At 38.6% G+C, this 22,377-nt stretch overlaps 1 protein-coding gene across 2 annotated transcripts in view; it reads left to right on the top strand.

Moving 5' to 3' along the window:
- The window catches only part of LOC128652801 (butyrophilin-like protein 2), a 304,879-nt gene that overhangs the window by 150,706 nt on the left and 131,796 nt on the right, over positions 1–22,377 (top strand). For both annotated transcript variants that reach the window (XM_053705742.1, XM_053705743.1), the window contains 2 exons: positions 7,177–7,230; positions 11,913–11,958. In XM_053705742.1, coding sequence (XP_053561717.1) covers positions 7,213–7,230; positions 11,913–11,958 — 64 coding nt within the window. In that variant the 5' untranslated portion in view covers positions 7,177–7,212. The remainder of the gene's footprint in view (positions 1–7,176; positions 7,231–11,912; positions 11,959–22,377) is intronic.

The following is a 22,377-nucleotide window of genomic DNA, read 5'->3' as shown; positions in this document are numbered from 1 at the left end:
GTTTGGGGCCTAAGGGGTTAATCATCCATTTTCAAGTGGGTGCAATGCTGCTTTAGTCCTTTACACACACTGTAAAATTTTCAAAGAATTTGCTTTATTTTTTCACTGTTTTGCAGTTTAACCCCTTAATAACCGCAGCACTTTTCCATTTTCTGTCCGTTTGGGACCAAGGCTATTTTTACATTTCTGCGGTGTTTGTGTTTAGCTGTAATTTCCCTCTTATTCATTTACTGCACCCACACATATTATATACCAGTTTTCTCGCCATTAAATGGACTTTCTAAAGATAACATTATTTTCATCATATCTTATCATTTACTATAAAAAAAATATAAAATATGAGGAAAAAATGGAAAAAAAACACTTTTTCTAACTTTGGCCTAGATTTGGAGTTTGGCGGTAGATGGGCTGTTAACGCTACGCGGGCTTTTTTCTGGCCACACTATAAAATTAACTCTGGTATCGAGAGTTCAAAAAAATGCTGCGTTAGGCTCCAAAAAAGGAGCGTAGAGCATTTTTACCGCAAATGCAACTCTCGATACCAGCAGTGCTTACGGACGCGGCCAGCCTCAAAAACGTGCTCATGCACGATTCTCCCATAGGAAACAATGGGGCTGTTTGAGCTGAAAAAAAACCTAACACCTGCAAAAAAGCAGCGTTCAGCTCCTAACGCAGCCCCATTGTTTCCTATGGGGAAACACTTCCTACGTCTGCACCTAACACTCTAACATGTACCCCGAGTCTAAACACCCCTACCCTTACACTTATTAACCCCTGCTGACCCCTGCATTATATTATTAACCCCTAATCTTCCGCTCCGTAAACCGCCGCAACTTACATTATCCCTATGTACCCCTAATCTGCTGCCCCTAACACCGGCGACCCCTATATTATATTTATTAACCCCTAACCTGCCCCCCACAACGTCGCCGCCAGCTACTTACAATAATTAACCCCTAATCTGCCGAGCGGACCTGAGCGCTACTATAATAAAGTTATTAACCCCTAATCCGCCTCACTAACCCTATCATAAATAGTATTAACCCCTAATCTGCCCTCCCTAACATCGCCGACACCTAACTTCAATTATTAACCCCTAATCTGACGACCGGAGCTCATCGCTACTATAATAAATGGATTAACCCCTAAAGCTAAGTCTAACCCTAACACTAACACCCCCCTAACTTAAATATAATTTAAATCTAACGAAATTAATTAACTCTTATTAAATAAATTATTCCTATTTAAAGCTAAATACTTACCTGTAAAATACATCCTAATATAGCTACAATATAAATTATAATTATATTGTAGCTATTTTAGGATTAATATTTATTTTACAGGCAACTTGGTAATTATTTTAACCAGGTACAATAGCTATTAAATAGTTAAGAACTATTTAATAGTTACCTAGTTAAAATAATAACAAAATTACCTGTAAAATAAATCCTAACCTAAGTTATAATTAAACCTAACACTACCCTATCAATAAATTAATTAAATAAAATACCTACAATTACCTACAATTAACCTAACACTACACTATCAATAAATAAATTAAATACAATTGCTACAAATAACTACAATTACATAAACTAACTAAAGTACAAAAAATAAAAAATAACTAAGTTACAAAAAATAAAAAAATATTTACAAACATAAGAAAAATATTACAACAATTTTAAACTAATTACACCTACTCTAAGCCCCCTAATAAAATAACAAAGACCCCCAAAATAAAAAAAATTCTATCAGCCAATCGGAATTAAGGTAGGAATATTCTGATTGGCTGATGGAATCAGCCAATCAGAATCAAGTTCAATCCTATTGGCTGATCCAATCAGCCAATCAGATTGAGCTCGAATTCTATTGGCTGTTCCGATCAGCCAATAGAATGCGAGCTCAATCTGATTGGCTGATTGGATCAGCCAATAGGATTGAACTTGATTCTGATTGGCTGATTCCATCAGCCAATCAGAATATTCCTACCTTAATTCCGATTGGCTGATAGAATCCTATCAGCCAATCGGAATTCGAGGGACGCCATCTTGGATGACGTCCCTTAAAGGAACCGTCATTCGTCGGGAGACGCCGGAAGAAGAGGATGGATCCGCGTCGGCTGATTCAAGATGGACCCGCTCCGCACCGGATGGAAGAAGATCGAAGATGCCGCTTGGAGAAGATGTTTGCCGGTCCGGATGTCCTCTTCTTGCCGGATAGGAGGAAGACTTTGGAGCCTCTTCTGGACCTCTTCAGCACCGGATGCCAGGACGGATCGGTGATACCTGGATGGTGAAGACAAGGTAGGAAGATCTTCAGGGGCTTAGTGTTAGGTTTATTTAAGGGGGGTTTGGGTTAGATTAGGGGTATGTGGGTGGTGGGTTGTAATGTTGGGGGGGGGGTATTGTATGTTTTTTTTTACAGGCAAAAGAGCTGATTTTCTTGGGGCATGCCCCGCAAAGGGCCCTGTTCAGGGCTGGTAAGGTAAAAGAGCTTTTAACTATATTAATTTAGAATAGCGTAGGGCATTTTTTTATTTTGGGGGTCTTTGTTATTTTATTAGGGGGCTTAGAGTAGGTGTAATTAGTTTAAAATTGTTGTAATATTTTTCTTATGTTTGTAAATATTTTTTTATTTTTTGTAACTTAGTTATTTTTTATTTTTTGTACTTTAGTTAGTTTATGTAATTGTAGTTATTTGTAGCAATTGTATTTAATTTATTTATTGATAGTGTAGTGTTAGGTTAATTGTAGGTAATTGTAGGTATTTTATTTAATTAATTTATTGATAGGGTAGTGTTAGGTTTAATTATAACTTAGGTTAGGATTTATTTTACAGGTAATTTTGTTATTATTTTAACTAGGTAACTATTAAATAGTTCTTAACTATTTAATAGCTATTGTACCTGTTTAAAATAATTACCAAGTTGCCTGTAAAATAAATATTAATCCTAAAATAGCTACAATATAATTATAATTTATATTGTAGCTATATTAGGATGTATTTTACAGGTAAGTATTTAGCTTTAAATAGGAATAATTTATTTAATAAGAGTTAATTAATTTTGTTAGATTTAAATTATATTTAAGTTAGGGGGGTGTTAGTGTTAGGGTTAGACTTAGCTTTAGGGGTTAATCCATTTATTATAGTAGCGATGAGCTCCGGTCGTCAGATTAGGGGTTAATAATTGAAGTTAGGTGTCGGCGATGTTAGGGAGGGCAGATTAGGGGTTAATACTATTTATGATAGGGTTAGTGAGGCAGATTAGGGGTTAATAACTTTATTATAGTAGCGCTCAGGTCCGCTCGGCAGATTAGGGGTTAATAAGTGTAGGCAGGTGTCGGCGACGTTGAGGGGGGCAGATTAGGGGTTAATAAATATAATATAGGGGTCGGCGGTGTTAGGGGCAGCAGATTAGGGGTACATAAGGATAACGTAGGTGGCGGCGCTTTGCGGTCGGCAGATTAGGGGTTAATTATTGTAAGTAGCTGGAGGCGACGTTGTGGGGGGCAGGTTAGGGGTTAATAAATATAATACAGGGGTCGGCGGGGTTAGGGGCAGCAGATTAGGGGTACATAAGTATAACGTAGGTGGCGGTCGGCAGATTAGGGGTTAAAAAAATTTAATCGAGTGGCGGCGATGTGGGGGGACCTCGGTTTAGGGGTACATAGGTAGTTTATAGGTGTTAGTGTACTTTAGGGTACAGTAGTTAAGAGCTTTATGAACCGGCGTTAGCCCAGAAAGCTCTTAACTCCTGTTTTTTTCCTGCGGCTGGAGTTTTGTCGTTAGATGTCTAACGCTCACTTCAGAAACGACTCTAAATACCGGAGTTAGAAAGATCCCATTGAAAAGATAGGATACGCAATTGACGTAAGGGGATCTGCGGTATGGAAAAGTCGCGGCTGAAAAGTGAGCGTTAGACCCTTTAATCACTGACTCCAAATACCGGCGGTAGCCTAAAACCAGCGTTAGGAGCCTCTAACGCTGGTTTTCACGGCTAACGCCAAACTCCAAATCTAGGCCTTTGACCCTCAAAATCTCCTACACTTCTACAACTTCCAAAAAACTCCCATGCTAAATAATTTCTAAATTTTGACCTGAGTTTAGAAATACCCAATGTTTACATGTTCTTTGCTTTTTTTGCAAGTTATAGGGCCATAAATACAAGTAGCACTTTGCTATTTCCAAACAATTTGTTTTCAAAATTAGCGATAGTTACATTGGAACACTGATATCTTTCAGGAATCCCTGATTAACCCTTCACATATATATGTTTTTTGAAAGAACACAACCTAAGGTATTAAACATGGGGTATTTTGACTCTTTCCATGCAACTATTTTACCACCAATCTATGCCAAAGTTTGAAAAAAAAACAAAAAGTGGTGATTTTTTGACAAAATAGCAATTCAAGAATACATTTACTGAGAACGTTAAGGGTTACTGCCAAATAACACCCCAATATGTCTTCAGCAGCATCTCCTGAGTACAGTGATACCACTCATGTATAGGTGTGTTGAGTTCTCTGGGGGCTAAAAGGCCTTAATTTTAGGGGGCGCATTCCAGTTTTTCAACTTGGAATTTTCACATCGGTCATCATGCACCCATGTCCTATTTGGGACATTTCTGAAGCCGGCCAATGTAAATTACCCCCATCAAACCATATATTTTTGAAAAGTAGACCCCCTAGGGTATTTCAAATGCTGGTATTTTAACACTTTCCATGCACTAATTCAACCACCAGTCTTTATCAAACTTTTAGGTAGTCATTTTTTTGTGTTATTTTTCACACACATTATTATTATTATTATTTTTATCGGTTATTTGTAGATCGCCAACAGATTCCGCAGCGCTACATTGTACTTTAGGCATATATTCTCAGTCCCTGTTATGTGTTACTGCCAAAAAACACCTCAATATGTATTCAACAACATCTCCTGAGTACAGTGATACCACCCATGTATAGGTCTGTTGGGTTCTCTGGGGGCTAAAAGGCCTTATTTTTAGGGGGCGCATTCCAGTTTTTCAACTTGGAATTTTCATATCTGTCATCATGCACCCATGTCCTATTTGGGACATTTCTGAAGCTGGCCAATGTAAATTACCCCCATCAAACCATATATTTTTGAAGAATAGACACCCTAGGCTCTGAAAGGAGCCTTTGGGTTTTTAAAAAATTACAACAACAAAAATTAACCCCTAAAAAAATGCACAGACAGCAAAAAAAGTACAGCTATGCTAATGCCAGTGATTTATAGCGATCACTGGCAAGCTAGGGGTTAAATACTATTTAAATTAAATTAAATTAGCTAAATGGCTCTGAAAGGAGCCTTTGGGTTTTTAAAAAATTACAACAACAAAAATTAACCCCTAAAAAAATGCACAGACAGCAAAAAAAGTACAGGTATGCTAATGCCAGTGAATTATAGCGATCACTGGCAAGCTAGGGGTTAATGGCTCTGAAAAGAGCCTTTGGATTTTAAAATTTTTAACAAATAAAATAAATAAATCTCTCCCTGCTAAATACAGGTCTCTCTCTCTCTCCAACAAAATCACAAGTGAGGAGAGGGAGGGAGATCCACACTGATCAGAGTCAATATTTACAAATATTGACCTGATCAGACAAATGGGAGATTTTATTATTATTTTTTTTGTGACCCTAGCTTGCCCCTATGATGAGGCAGGCTAGGGACACCCCCAGAGGCCCCATGATGCATCTTTTCTCCAAGAAGGATTGGAAAAGGGATTATCGGCTAGTTCCTTAAAGGGACAGATTTCTGCTCTGTCTATCCTTTTGCACAAGCGCCTGGCTGACGTTCCAGACGTTCAGGCGTTTTGTCAGGCTTTAGTTAGAATCAGGCCGGTGTTTAAACCTGTTGCTCCGCTATGGAGTTTAAATTTAGTTCTTAAGGTTCTTCAAGGGGTTCAGTTTGAACCCTTGCATTCCATTGATATCAAGCTTTTATCTTGGAAAGTTCTGTTTTTAGTAGCTATCTCTTTGGCTCGAAGAGTTTCAGAGTTATCTGCTTTACAGTGTGATTCCCCTTATCTGATCTTCCATGCAGATAAGGTAGTTTTGCGTACCAAACCTGGGTTTCTTCCTAAGGTGGTATCTAATAAGAATATCAATCAGGAGATTGTTGTTCCATCACTGTGTCCTAATCCTTCCTCAAAGAAGGAACGTCTGTTACACAATCTTGACGTGGTTCGTGCTTTAAAGTTTTATTTGCAAGCTACTAAGGATTTTCATCAAACATCTGCATTGTTTGTTGTCTACTCTGGACAGAGGAGAGGCCAAAAGGCTTCGGCAACTTCTCTTTCTTTTTGGCTGAGAAGCATAATCCGTTTGGCTTATGAGACTGCTGGCCAGCAGCCTCCTGAAAGAATTATAGCTCATTCTACTAGAGCAGTAGCTTCCACATGGGCTTTTAAACATGAGGCCTCTGTTGAACAGATTTGTAAGGCGGCGACTTGGTCTACTTTTTCCAAATTTTCCAAATTTGATACTTTTGCTTCTTCGGAGGCTATTTTTGGGAGAAAGGTCTTACAGGCAGTGGTGCCTTCCGTTTAAGTACCTGCCTTGTCCCTCCCATCATCCATGTCCTAAAGCTTTGGTATTGGTATCCCACAAGTAATGGATAAACCCGTGGACTGGATACACCTTACAAGAGAAAACAAAATTTATGCTTACCTGATAAATTTCTTTCTCTTGTGGTGTATCCAGTCCACGGCCCGCCCTGTCACTTTAAGGCAGGTGTTTTTTATTTTTAAACTACAGTCACCACTGCACCCTATAGTTTCTCCTTTTTTCTTGCTTGTCTTCGGTCGAATGACTGGGGGTGGCAGTTAGGGAAGGAGCTATATAGACAGCTCTGCTGTGGGTGTCCTCTTGCAGCTTCCTGTTGGGAAGGAGAATATCCCACAAGTAATGGATGAACCCGTGGACTGGATACACCACAAGAGAAAGAAATTTATCAGGTAAGCATAAATTTAGTTTTTATTGATTACTAAAAGTGTATAATACAAATTTTAGTAAATTGTTTTTAAAAATAAATATAAATGTATTGACAGTTTTCATGGCAATGTGTTTAATAGATAGCAGATATTATATTGTAAATGTGATTTAAACATTTACTTTGTTTGCATGTCAATCTAACATGCTTATTTACATTTCACAGAATCTATATAAGTATGCAGCAATAGACGTCAGCGAAATGGATCATGTAATTCTGGTATGTTATATAAAGTAACTGCTTTTGACAATGTTCTTCTAATGGGCCTGGCATAGCTACAGATGGCAAGAACACTTTATTGGTTATACAGATGGCACTCAGTGGTATCACAGCATGGGCCTGGTATAGCTACAGATGGCAAGTCACTGTTTATTGGTTATACAGGCCTAGATTTAGAGTTCGGCGGTAAAAGGGCTGCTAACGCTCCGCGGGTTTTTTTCTGGCCGCACCATAAATTTAACTCTGGTATCGAGAGTTCAAACAAATGCTGCGTTAGGCTCCAAAAAAGGAGCGTAGAGCATTTTTACCGCAAATGCAACTCTCGATACCAGAGTTGCTTACGGACGCGGCCGGCCTCAAAAACGTGCTCGTGCACGATTCTCCCATAGGAAACAATGGGGCTGTTTGAGCTGAAAAAAAACCTAACACCTGCAAAAAAGCAGCGTTCAGCTCCTAACGCAGCCCCATTGTTTCCTATGGGGAAACACTTCCTACGTCTGCACCTAACACTCTAACATGTACCCCGAGTCTAAACACCCCTAACCTTACACTTATTAACCCCTAATCTGCCGCCCCCGCTATCGCTGACCCCTGCATTACACTTTTAACCCCTAATCTGCCGCTCCGTAAACCGCCGCCACCTACGTTATCCCTATGTACCCCTAATCTGCTGCCCTAACATCGCCGACCCCTATGTTATATTTATTAACCCCTAATCTGCCCCCCACAACGTCGCCGACACCTACCTACACTTATTAACCCCTAATCTGCCGAGCGGACCTGAGCGCTACTATAATAAATGTATTAACCCCTAATCCGCCTCACTAACCCTATAATAAATAGTATTAACCCCTAATCTGCCCTCCCTAACATCGCCGACACCTACCTTCAATTATTAACCCCTAATCTGCCGACCGGAGCTCACCGCTATTCTAATAAATGTATTAACCCCTAAAGCTAAGTCTAACCCTAACACTAACACCCCCCTAACTTAAATATAATTTACATCTAACGAAATAAAATAACTCTTATTAAATAAATGATTCCTATTTAAAGCTAAATACTTACCTGTAAAATAAATCCTAATATAGCTACAATATAAATTACATTTATATTATAGCTATTTTAGGATTAATATTTATTTTACAGGCAACTTTGTAATTATTTTAACCAGGTACAATAGCTATTAAATAGTTAAGAACTATTTAATAGTTACCTAGTTAAAATAATTACAAATTTACCTGTAAAATAAATCCTAACCTAAGTTATAATTAAACCTAACACTACCCTATCAATAAAATAATTAAATAAACTACCTACAATTACCTACAATTAACCTAACACTACACTATCAATAAATTAATTAAACACAATTGCTACAAATAAATACAATTAAATAAAATATCTAAAGTACAAAAAATAAAAAAGAACTAAGTTACAGAAAATAAAAAAATATTTACAAACATAAGAAAAATATTACAACAATTTTAAACTAATTACACCTACTCTAAGCCCCCTAATAAAATAACAAAGACCCCCAAAATAAAAAATTCCCTACCCTATTCTAAAATACAAAAATTACAAGCTCTTTTACCTTACCAGCCCTGAACAGGGCCCTTTGCGGGGCATGCCCCAAGAAGTTCAGCTCTTTTGCCTGTAAAAAAAAACATACAATACCCCCCCCCCAACATTACAACCCACCACCCACATACCCCTAATCTAACCCAAACCCCCCTTAAATAAACCTAACACTAATCCCCTGAAGATCTTCCTACCTTGTCTTCACCATACCAGGTTCACCGATCCGTCCTGGCTCCAAGATCTTCATCCAACCCAAGCGGGGGTTGGCGATCCATAATCCGGTGCTCCAAAGTCTTCCTCCTATCCGGCAAGAAGAGGACATCCGGACCGGCAAACATCTTCTCCAAGCGGCATCTTCTATGTTCTTCCATCCGATGACGACCGGCTCCATCTTGAAGACCTCCAGCGCGGATCCATCCTCTTCTTCCGACGACTAGACGACGAATGACGGTTCCTTTAAGGGACGTCATCCAAGATGGCGTCCCTCGAATTCCGATTGGCTGATAGGATTCTATCAGCCAATCGGAATTAAGGTAGGAATTTTCTGATTGGCTGATGGAATCAGCCAATCAGAATCTAGTTCAATCCGATTGGCTGATCCAATCAGCCAATCAGATTGAGCTCGCATTCTATTGGCTGATCGGAACAGCCAATAGAATGCGAGCTCAATCTGATTGGCTGATTGGATCAGCCAATCGGATTGAACTTGATTCTGATTGGCTGATTCCATCAGCCAATCAGAAAATTCCTACCTTAATTCCGATTGGCTGATAGAATCCTATCAGCCAATCGGAATTCGAGGGACGCCATCTTGGATGACGTCCCTTAAAGGAACCGTCATTCGTCGTCTAGTCGTCGGAAGAAGAGGATGGATCCGCGCTGGAGGTCTTCAAGATGGAGCCGGTCGTCATCGGATGGAAGAACATAGAAGATGCCGCTTGGAGAAGATGTTTGCCGGTCCGGATGTCCTCTTCTTGCCGGATAGGAGGAAGACTTTGGAGCACCGGATTATGGATCGCCAACCCCCGCTTGGGTTGGATGAAGATCTTGGAGCCAGGACGGATCGGTGAACCTGGTATGGTGAAGACAAGGTAGGAAGATCTTCAGGGGATTAGTGTTAGGTTTATTTAAGGGGGGTTTGGGTTAGATTAGGGGTATGTGGGTGGTGGGTTGTAATGTTGGGGGGGGGGTATTGTATGTTTTTTTTTACAGGCAAAAGAGCTGAACTTCTTGGGGCATGCCCCGCAAAGGGCCCTGTTCAGGGCTGGTAAGGTAAAAGAGCTTGTAATTTTTGTATTTTAGAATAGGGTAGGGAATTTTTTATTTTGGGGGTCTTTGTTATTTTATTAGGGGGCTTAGAGTAGGTGTAATTAGTTTAAAATTGTTGTAATATTTTTCTCATGTTTGTAAATATTTTTTTATTTTCTGTAACTTAGTTCTTTTTTATTTTTTGTACTCTAGATAGTTTATTTAATTGTATTTATTTGTAGCAATTGTGTTTAATTAATTTATTGATAGTGTAGTGTTAGGTTAATTGTAGGTAATTGTAGGTAGTTTATTTAATTATTTTATTGATAGGGTAGTGTTAGGTTTAATTATAACTTAGGTTAGGATTTATTTTACAGGTAAATTTGTAATTATTTTAACTAGGTAATTATTAAATAGTTCTTAACTATTTAATAGCTATTGTACCTGGTTAAAATAATTACAAAGTTGCCTGTAAAATAAATATTAATCCTAAAATAGCTATAATATAATTATAATTTATATTGTAGCTATATTAGGATTTATTTTACAGGTAAGTATTTAGCTTTAAATAGGAATAAGTTATTTAATAAGAGTTAATTTATTTCGTTAGATAAAAATTATATTTAAGTTAGGGGGGTGTTAGTGTTAGGGTTAGACTTAGCTTTAGGGGTTAATACATTTATTAGAATAGCGGTGAGCTCCGGTCGGCAGATTAGGGGTTAATAATTGAAGTTAGGTGTCGGCGATGTTAGGGAGGGCAGATTAGGGGTTAATACTATTTATGATAGGGTTAGTGAGGCGGATTAGGGGTTAATACATTTATTATAGTAGCGCTCAGGTCCGCTCGGCAGATTAGGGGTTAATAAGTGTAGGTAGGTGTCGGCGACGTTGTGGGGGGCAGATTAGGGGTTAATAAATATAACATAGGGGTCGGCGATGTTAGGGGCAGCAGATTAGGGGTACATAGGGATAACGTAGGTGGCGGCGATTTGCGGTCGGAAGATTAGGGGTTAATTATTTTAAGTAGCTTGCGGCGACGTTGTGGGGGGCAAGTTAGGGGTTAATAAATATAATATAGGGGTCGGCGGGGTTAGGGGCAGCAGATTAGGGGTACATAAGTATAACGTAGGTGGCGGTCGGCAGATTAGGGGTTAAAAATTTTAATCGAGTGGCGGCGATGTGGGGGGACCTCGGTTTAGGGGTACATAGGTAGTTTATGGGTGTTAGTGTACTTTAGGGTACAGTAGTTAAGAGCTTTATAAACCGGCGTTAGCCAGAAAGCTCTTAACTCCTGCTATTTTCAGGCGGCTGGAATCTTGTCGTTAGAGCTCTAACGCTCACTGCAGAAACGACTCTAAATACCAGCGTTAGAAAGATCCCATTGAAAAGATAGGCTACGCAAATGGCGTAGGGGGATCTGCGGTATGGAAAAGTCGCGGCTGAAAAGTGAGCGTTAGACCCTTTAATCACTGACTCCAAATACCAGCGGGCGCCCAAAACCAGCGTTAGGAGCCTCTAACGCTGGTTTTGACGGCTACCGCCGAACTCTAAATCTAGGCCACAGACTGGCACTCAGTGGTACCGCATCATTCTCCTGACATAGCTAGAAATTACATGTTGCCTATTACACACACAGGCTGCAGTGGATCTCAATAGTATCACTAGATGGTGCCTGGCACAGTTAGAGATGCCAGCTTTTTCTAGGTGGTTAAAAGTTGGGCACTTACTGATATTCCAGATTAGACAAGGTATAGCTAGAGAGGAGAAGCCTACTATAAATATAATTACACATCTGAAAAAATAATGAAATGACAAATATTCCCCTGACACCCATTCTAATGTTAATATTTTAGGTGTTTCTATTGCTTGGGGCCCAGTCGTGCTGCAGACCAGTACATGGTAAGTTTTGTTCTAAATCCAAGAGCTGACGGATTCAGGTGATATTGTAGGCAGACATTTTATTGCTTTGTCTGCTAGCGATAAGTGCTGTGCCTATTGAAGGGACAGTAAACACCTTCAGATTTCTATATAAAATGTTTCGTTATGTGCAAGGAAACTGTGCAACATATAGTTACAATTTATTTTGCCCCCTTTTCATGTATTTTAAAACTCTTAATATTGAACAATTTATGCTTCTCAGAACATAAAATGCACCTGCTGAATTATCAAGGCTAACCCTGCTTCATATATTTCACTTATTGGCTTTAACTGATAAAAACTGCAAACTAAAGTATTTTATACTAACTTTATGCCAGTGAGTAGCCTTTTTGCCTGTAGATTAAATCCCAGGGACATTTGTGAGGTCTGTCTACACCAGTGATTTGCAACCTTTTTTTTTTGCCGTGGCACACTTTTTTACATTAAAAAATCCTGTGGCTCACCACCATCCCAAAATTTTACAATATCGCACATTGTAGCCTAATACAGGATATATATATAAGTGTGTGTGTGTATATATATATATATATATATATATATATATATATATATATATATACACACACACACTGTACTGTGCTGTCATGCCATGCCTCCTACAAACTATACATGACATATCGACATTCATTCACAATCAATCAATGATTGTCTGTGAATGTCAATGTCATGGTTGTGAATGAAGCCTGATGAGCCTGTCACATACCTACCAATATTTAAAATTTTGAAAGAGGGACACCCCCTCACTGTTGTCAGTCTGCCGCGGCACACCTGAGGATCTCTCACGGCACACTGGTTGAAAAACACTGGTCTACACCATCCAACAATAACAAATATTTAAAATACTATCAAATTACAGATTTTTTTTTTATTACACCATATGAATTACATACAACAGTAACTAAAAGTTTGCCAAAAAGAATAAAGTATAAAACGTTTTAATATTATAACCAAAAAAAATATTTAATCCACAGATGGAATATTGATTAGGAATGTGTTTTATACTTGTTTGGCACACTTTTATTTTTTGTTACACATAAACTATGTACTGCTTTTGTGCAAGTACTGAGTACTGATAATGCATTTCTTTTTTGTCTATATATTGTTTTTATTTAGACTGTTAGGAGACTTATTTAGAAATGACCACATTGCACTACTCTATTTGTAGGGAATCTTTATATTTGTTCTGTTCTTGGTGCTATATATATATAGATTAGTTGTTGCAGCCCTATATATATTTGTATGCTAATTAACTCTGTAGCTGCCATAACACCCAACACTATAGTTCCCTAACTGCTAAGACCATAAATGATATTACCTAAACACTAGACCCTCCTATTTAAATAACCAGCTCCTAACTGCTATTAACCCCCTATTGACAGACTACTTATCTTAAAGGGACAGTCTAGGCCAAAATAAACTTTCATGATTCAGATAGAGCATGTAATTTTAAACAATTTTCCAATTTACTTTTATCACCAATTTTGCTTTGTTCTCTTGGTATTCTTAGATGAAAGCTTAACCTAGGAGGTTCATATGCTAATTTCTTAGACCTTGAAGGCCACCTCTTTCAGATTGCATTTTAACAGTTTTTCACCACTAGAGGGTGTTAGTTCATGTATTTCATATAGATAACACTGTGCTCGTGCACGTGACGTTATCTGGGAGCAGGCACTGATTGGCTAAACTGCAAGTCTGTCAAAAGAACTGAAATAAGGGGGCAGTTTGCAGAGGCTTAGATACAAGATAATCACAGAGGTTAAAAGTGTATTAATATAACTGTGTTAGTTATGCAAAACTGGGGAATGGGTAATAAAGGGATTATCTATCTTTTAAACCAATAACAATTCTGGTGTAGACTGTCCCTTTAAGCAACTTTCCAAATATTAAAACACCCCTTACCTCTAAACCTCCCTCCAAAAGTCCCCTCACCGCAATGGCTTTTCTTTCTGTAATGCCTGGGTAAAGCAGAGTGGTAAATCACAAGCAGATCATCTAAATGATAGTGCAAGCTGTAAGGAGCGGTTGCCATTGCCAATGCCACCTCACCAAAAAGTTCAAATAATACAAAAAACAGCAACACCTATCAAAAATGAAAATGATTTATTAGAGAAAATACATCCACAACATTTTGGGAGTGACCTCTTAGTCCCGTGAATACATAACAATGATACATATACCACTATATAAATATCAATGCACCTTAATTACATGGTCCATAGTACAATAGCGGCACCTGCTGGTGAAAAATCATAATGTCACAAACCACATCATCCATTATACAAAATCTAATAAATATATGAATATTTCTTTCATGTAATTGGCAAGAGTCCATGAGCTAGTGACGTATGGGATATACATTCCTATCAGGAGGGGGCAAAGTTTCCTAAACCTCAAAATGCCTATAAATACACCCCCTCACCACACCCACAATTCAGTTTTACAAACTTTGCCTCCTATGGAGGTGGTGTAGTAAGTTTGTGATTGATTTTTATGATTTCTTCTATAAGCGCTTCTAAGCATTCTAAAGCCCAATTCCTCTCAGAGTACAGTGTTTGTCAGAGGGATGTGAAGAGAGTATCGCCTATAGATTTTATGGTTTCTCTAACCGGAAATCTTTTCAATGGTTCTCTGTTATCGGTCGTAGGGATTCATCTCCTACCTCCCTTTTCAGATCGACGATATACTCTTATACCATTACCTCTGCTGATAGTTTTCAGTACTGGTTTGGCTATCTGCTATATGTGGATGGGTGTCTTTCGGTAAGTATGTATCTTTATTTAAGACACTCTCAGCTATGGTTTGGCACTTTATGTATTAATATAAAGTTTTAAATATATGTATTTTACTTATATTTGCCATGAGTCAGGTCTATGTGTATCTCCCTTTGCAGTCTAAACAGTCTCAGTATAGGAATAATGTCTGGGAAGTTTATTTAAACTTTACCTGGGGTTCAGTCTTTTTCTTTTATAATTTTTTATTGAGGTTCATTTAGAGGTATACAACGTTACATAAATAGATTCTCATGGCACATGAGATACGATATCCGTTTTGCATAAAGTACCAACAATAAAAAGGATGGATTATATAGAAAAAGAAACAGTTAATAATGTATGTACCATGTGAACATTATATAAATGAAATGTCAGTCACCTAGGAGCCTTCTAAATGACACAATAGGACCCTCTTGGACCTTCAAACGTAGGTGCAAATATTTAAAGAAAAGAAGGTAATTTCAAACCTAGGAGACCACTTATGGATCTCAAATGATAAACCTCATTTTTATAATACTTTATATCATCTATAGCAAATAAACTTAAAACATCACTCGATAGGCCACTCTTGGACCCAACCTATATATTAACTCAAGGTAGGAAAAAGAAAACTATTTAGCATATTCAATTAGTAGGTAGTATTAGAAGTTATGGAAGTGTGGCATAGGCAAGATAAGCCGCATATTTAACCCTCCTAAACTAGGAGGTATATTAAGGTGGGGGTGGGGAGGTGGTAGTATGAAGGTGATAATCAAAATATATGAACAGAGCACTAAATCTGTGTTAAGAATCTCAAGGGCACATGGATTGTTAGAGGGTAAACAGGAACAGGTTAATTGCATGATGGGTCAATGCTAGGTCTTGCATAAAGAAGCTTAGAGATCTTAAGGTAATAGCTACGACCTTAGGTAAATAGTTATTTTATAGTACTATTAAGAGGAAGACTATACATATCAGCACTAGAGGAGGTCTACCTTATATGGGGGGGGGGGGGGTTATTTAGATATGATAGGCAGCATGCACTGGTAGTGACACTTCCATATAAAGACAAGGCATCTTAATATATCGTGGATCATACTAGATAGCAACGGCGCAGGTCCAGCCTGCGTTAAGGCCAAATAGTACTAGAGTATATTAGTGAGGGAGGGGTTGGAACATGAGGATCCATCTAGGACGTTGTGTCATAATAACTGTTTAAGAGGAAGTGTAGCCAGGACCACCCAAGTAGCTAGAGGTGGTATTGTGTTATCTAAAATTAACCTTAGGCCTCCATTCTACCCTATTCAAATAGTAAGAAAAAAAAAAGTCAGAGAGACTCTAGTTGTGTTCGATTAGGCCAAAGACACTTCCTAAGTAACAATATGACTATGTGTAAAATATTAAGCTAACAGAAGCTAACTCCCTATCTCGGCCGCTGACAGGGAGACATATGCTACAAAAAAGGTGTTGCCTGAAATGGAAGTATCATTCAAGTTTTGTGAGTCGTCTCTCATGTTATGAACCTAATCCACACAATCAGAGGGGATCTGTAAATTAATAACTACTTAGCAATGTTTAGCACATCTGAACAAATACAGGGTCCACTGATGCAGGAAACTAGGATTAATAAAGATCACTGAATTTAAACCATATTTAACATTTACTAAATAAATCCACATAAACAGGTGGTTGCATGAAAACCATGAGTTCACCTATTCTAATAAGATGAACCCTAATACTCGATACACAGATCCACAAAAATAGTATGTTTAATTTCAAACTATTCACAATATATATATGGATCACTCACTATATCATAGTGGTAGTCATAGTCTCATCTCTAGTTGCAGGGGAGAAAAAATAAATCCAACAAGGGGAAAACAGATGCAATACAGTGTATATAGGAAACATGAACACCATAACTATATTCAGTTTTGAGAAACGTAAGATGAAGTGCAACTTGTTACAAGGGAAAAGAGGTATTTAGTATGTTCACTAAAAGTCCATATATCTTCATGATATAGCATTAATTAGTCCCATGTGCATTAACCTACTCCTGCTCTCCCAATGTCCGTGGTAAGTATGTAGAGTAGATATGAGCCGAAACACAACTCCTCATGGGGCTCCGAAAAATATTCCTCCAGGGTCCCACTGGCAGCTGGGTTCCTATGCGGGCTGCAGTGGCAATTGCGCTACCCCTTTCACTTTGGCGATGTTGCCAGGTGAAACGGTGGGTATATTGAAAGTCGTCTCCAGATGTGTGGCAAACAGATAACATTGTGCAGTATGTGCCTGACCATGTCCATGCCTCCAACCGGCTAGTACATCATGGGCTTTCATAAATTTTTGTCTCCCCAAACTGTTGTTGGTGATCTCTGTATAGTCCCTCTTGTTTAGCCAACTTGCATCGGCTGAGTGTGGATCTCTTAGTTTTCCCTTGAGCTGAGTGCACGGTATTGCCAGGATATTTATCTGTAAGTCCTCCGTTGCTGCGCCCTGAATGAACTCGGGTTTATTACGGTCAGTGGGGCATTTGAGATCATCAGAAGGGTCTCTGTTGTCAGCACTTGGCTTCAAAAGGGCCTGCGAAACAGGTCTTGGGCTTATGCTAAATGCCACTGCCATATGCTTCTCCATTTTGCGAAAGTGATCGGGCAAGAGCCCCCCCAGAGCTCGGACGATATGAACTGACTCCATGTGTGCCAAGAGCCTTCACCCGATTCCGTCTATTATAGGCGATCACCAGACATTAGTCGGAGTGCTACTGAAATGTAAAGATGGCCGCTCCTCCATGTTCCACACGGCTGCCTGTACTGCGGAAGCAGATGATGATCAGTTCAATTTAGGCTATTTCCTTAGGATTAGGGTTCTCCATTTTGTCTGCTAACAATTGTAGTTGCAGCCATATCACACTTCAAACAGTCTTGAGCAATTAAATCATGAAATTTGGCAGTTTGAAGCCGGAGCTGTGGTAACACACGTCTGTTCAGATGCGCAGCTGGCTCCGCCCCCGGGGGTTCAGTCTTTTTCTAATTTGACTTGTTTCTCAATTTTTTTCGCCGGCAAATCTAAGCTTGCGAGGATGCAAAATGCTGTTATTTTTTGCATCATTGTTGTCGCAAAAATTTTTTGGCACGAAGTTGCGCCTTTGATGGTGTAAATTTAATCATTTCCTGTGTCTTTGTTGACGCTAGTTGTTTTGGCATAAAGTTGAGTTTGTTATGACGCGAGTTGCATCATTTCCTGGTGTTAGTTTTTTGGCAAAAAATTTTTAAATTCCTTTTGCGTAATGCGTCATTCTTGGCGCCAACATTTAGTTATTTTATCTCTCTCTCTCTATTGCTTGCTGGTTTCATGAATTTTAAAAAATATTATGCCTGCTTTTTGATTTTATCTTTTGTTTTAAAATACTATCTTTAATTTTCTATCTACTGAAACTGTTACATTGTGGAAATTGAATGTTTTGCCTAAATTTTATTTTTCTATTTCTGTTACATTTTGCGAGATGTTTCATTCTGATCCTGACTCTGATGTTACTGTAGAAACTATGATGTCCTGGAACACAATTCTACAAAGCTAAGTGTGTTCTATTCATTATTAAGCTGTTGTTATTTTATTCAGCTCTATTGTGTGGCATTTATTGATTTTATGCTTAAAATGTTTCTATATGTACAATTATTATTATTATTATTATTATTATTATACTTTATTTATTAAGCGCCAACATATTCCTGCAGCGCTATCCATGGATACAGTTCATTTAAATACAACAATACAAAACTTGTAAGAGACAGGACAGAATTTACAAACACATACAGGAGGAATCAAGGGCCCTATTCCTGTGGGAACTTACAATCTAGAAGGGTAGGAGGTTGAGAAACAGGAGGTGAGGACTGCCAGATTGAGAAAGATGTAAATGCAGAGTTAGATGAGGGAAGTGAAATTAATTTATTATTGAGTTGGGTGGTCAGCTTCTCAGAACAGAAAAGTCTTCAGAGAGCATTTAAAGGAAGACAGATTAGGGGAAAGTCTGACAGCACGAGGGAGAGTGTTCCAGAGGGTAGGTGCTGCACGACAGAAGTCCTGCAGTCTAGCATGAGAGGAGGTGATAGTTGCGGATGCAAGGAGCAGGTCATTGTTGGATCTTAGTGGGCTGGCTGGAGTATACTTGTGTATTAGAGAGGATAGGTAGAGGGAGCGACGTTGGTGAGCGCTTTGTATGTAAGGGTAAGAATTTTGAATTTAATTCTGCTGTGTATGGGGAGCCAATCAAGGGACTCGCAGAGAGGTGCAGCAGATACAGAGCGACGGGAAAGGTGGATCAGCCTGGCAGAGGCATTTAGGATGGATTGAAGGGGGGGAGAGGCGGGAAAGAGGAAGGCCAGTGAGTAAGTTATTGCAGTAGTCAAGTCGGGAGATAACAAGGGAGGGGATTATTTGCTTTGTGGTGTTAGCGCTCAGAAAAGGGCGAATTTTGGAAATATTGCGTAGATGATTGCGGCAGGATGTAGAAAGCAATTGGATATGGGGGACGAAGGATAGGTTTGAGTCAAGTCGAGGCAGCGGACTTGGGGCGATGGGGAAATGGTGATGCCGTCAACAGGGATAGAGAAGTCAGAAGTCGGCGTAGAGCTTGAGCGGGGGGGATAAGAAGGAGCTCAGTCTTGGACATGTTAATCTTTAGGTGGTGAGAGGCCATACAGGAAGAGATACCAGATAAGCAGTTGCTGACATGAGAGAGAGAGATGTACAATGACATTTACTGTTTTTTTTTTTTATTATTATAATTTTTTTATTGAAGTTTCATGGAGAGATAAACTACAATACAAGGTTTGTCCGTTAACAACATTAACATCAAGACATGACATACAATATTGTGACATGTACATTATCCATTTAGCCTGGGTAAGGATAACAAATCTAAACAGTAAGTTGAGAGATAATCAAAATAACAATAACTATATTAAAAGACAAGCTATGGCTCATGGGACCGCATGCCATGTCTAGTGAAGTGTAAAAGGAGGGTTTGAACAAACTAAGATGCAACTTCGTTTTACATTTTATGTAGTGAAACATGGTCTCCACAGCTGTAAAAAAATAAAAATAAACTATGATTTCCTATTGGAACTATCATGTTGTGGAGAGTTGGTTTTTGCAGTGACCACAGATGGGTCGTAGGGGGTAGAGAAGAAAGGGTGTTGCAGTGGGCAAGAGCCACTCGAGTTATGGGGGAGAGAGGGAGGGGGATGAGGGAAGGAGGGAAGAAAGAGGAGGGCGAAGCCAACTATATTAGGGCTGTCGGGTGGGCTTAGATATTAAATTGTATGAGCTAAACTTAGGTAAGTATATAAACTGGGTCTATTACATCTACTTTCGGCATTAAATAGATATGTATAATCTTATGAAGACGAAGGCTAAGAGTAGTTAGAATGATAAGGGGGTCTGTCTGTAGAGTCCCATTCCACCAGGGAGTGTCTACAATGATGTGAGGATATAGTATAAGACTTGGGCTAGTGTAATAGTCACCTATAATAAAAGTCTCCTCTAGGGTATGTTACTCATGGGGTATAAGAGCTGAGGTAGACAGACCATACTTCATTAATACATCTCAATCCTGGGTATAGACTGATATTTTCGTTTATGCCTTTAAGTAAACTTACGAGGTCTTTTCAAAATTGTTAAGACTTAATTAATTTTGTCCTGACCGACAGCATACTTAAGTTTATTCTACTGATGAAGGTTTCCTTTGGCTCAAAGGATCCTCTATCAGAGACAATTTTATAAAAAAAAATCTCCTTATTTCTCATTTGAACACTCTTTGTTCTTTTTTAAGGAAAATGGGGGGTAGTTATCAACGTGTCTATGTTACCTGTCTTCGCCGGCCCAATACGCCCGCCTAAGCTCGCCTCACATCGCCGCCGCGGACCTGCAAAAATTCGCCTAAGTTATCAAAAAAGCTGTCAAAAAGCTGCGCACCAAGTACGGGGCAATGAGCAGCGGGTTGTGAGAGTTATCACTCATCCGATCTCGCTGCTCTTCGGCTTTTTTTACAGCTTTCTTGCTAGCCTGTCACTAAGCACCCACACTAAACTACACTGTTCTACCCCCTATACCGGAGCCCCCCACAACTAAATAAAGTTACTAACCCCTAAACCGCCACTCCTAGACCCCGCCACAACTCTTATAAATGTATTAACCCCTAAACCGCCGCTCCCGGACACTGCTAACACCTACATTATACCTAGTAACCCCTATCCTGCCCCCCCATACCGTCGCCCTCTATAATAAAGTTATTAACCCCTATCCTGCTGATCCCGCACCTCGCCGCAACTAAATAAATAGTTTAACCCCTAAACCACCGCTCCCTGACCCCGCCGCAACCTATATTAAATTTATTAACCCCTATCCTGCCCCCCCTACACCGTCGCCACCTATAATAAATTTATTAACCCCTATCCTGCCCCCCCACTACACCGCCGCCACTGTAATAAAATTATTAACCCCTAAACCTAACACTAACCCTAACACCCCCCCTAACTTAAATATTAATTAAATAAATCTAAATAATATTTCTATTATGAACTAAATTAATCCTATTTAAAACTAAATACTTACCTTTAAAATAAACCCTAATATAGCTACAATATAAATAATAATTATATTGTAGCTATTTTAGGATTTATTTTTATTTTACAGGCAAATTTCAATTTATTTTAACTAGGTACAATAGCTATTAAATAGTTATTAACTATTTAATAGCTACCTAGCTAAATAAAGAGAAATTAACCTGTAAAATAAAAACTAACCTAAGTTACAATTACACCTAACACTACACTATACTTTAATAAATTATTCCTATTTAAAACTAAATACTTACCTGTAAAATAAACCCTAAGATAGCTACAATATAATTAATAATTACATTGTAGCTATTTTAGGATTATATTTATTTTACAGGTAACTTTGTATTTATTTTAGCTAGTTAGAATAGTTATTAAATAGTTATAAACTATTTAATAACTACCTAGCTAAAAGAAATACAAAATTACCTGTAAAATAAATCCTAACCTAAGTTACAATTAAACCTAACAATACACTATCATTAAATAAATTAAATTAATTAACTACAAATACCTACAATTAAATACAATTACATAAACTACAAAAAATAAAAAAAGCTAAGTTACAAAAAAATAAAAAAAATAAGTTACAAACATTTTAAAAATATTACAACAATTTTAAGCTACTTACACCTAATCTAAGCCCCCTAATAAAATAACAAACCCCCCAAAATAAAAAAATGCCCTACCCTATTCTGAATTAAAAAAGTTCAAAGCTCTTTTACCTTATCAGCCCTTAAAAGGGCTTTTTGTGGGGCATGCCCCAAAGAATTCAGCTCTTTTGCCTGTAAAAGAAAAATACAACCCCCCCCCAACATTAAAACCCACCACCCACATACCCCTACTCTAACCCAAACCCCCCTTAAAATAACCTAACACTAATCCCCTGAAGATCATCCTACCTTGAGTCGCCTTCACTCAGCCGAGCAGCGATGGAACCGAAGAGGAGACCCGGAGCGGCAGAAGTTATCCTCCAAGCGGCGCTGAAGAAGTCTTCCATCCGGGCGATG

This window comes from Bombina bombina, chromosome 3 (genome assembly GCF_027579735.1).
Source record: "Bombina bombina isolate aBomBom1 chromosome 3, aBomBom1.pri, whole genome shotgun sequence".
In the NCBI taxonomy this organism is placed as follows: Eukaryota; Metazoa; Chordata; class Amphibia; order Anura; family Bombinatoridae; genus Bombina; species Bombina bombina.
The sequence above is the reverse complement of the archived record's forward strand: the minus strand, read 5'-3'. Positions and strand labels throughout refer to the sequence as shown.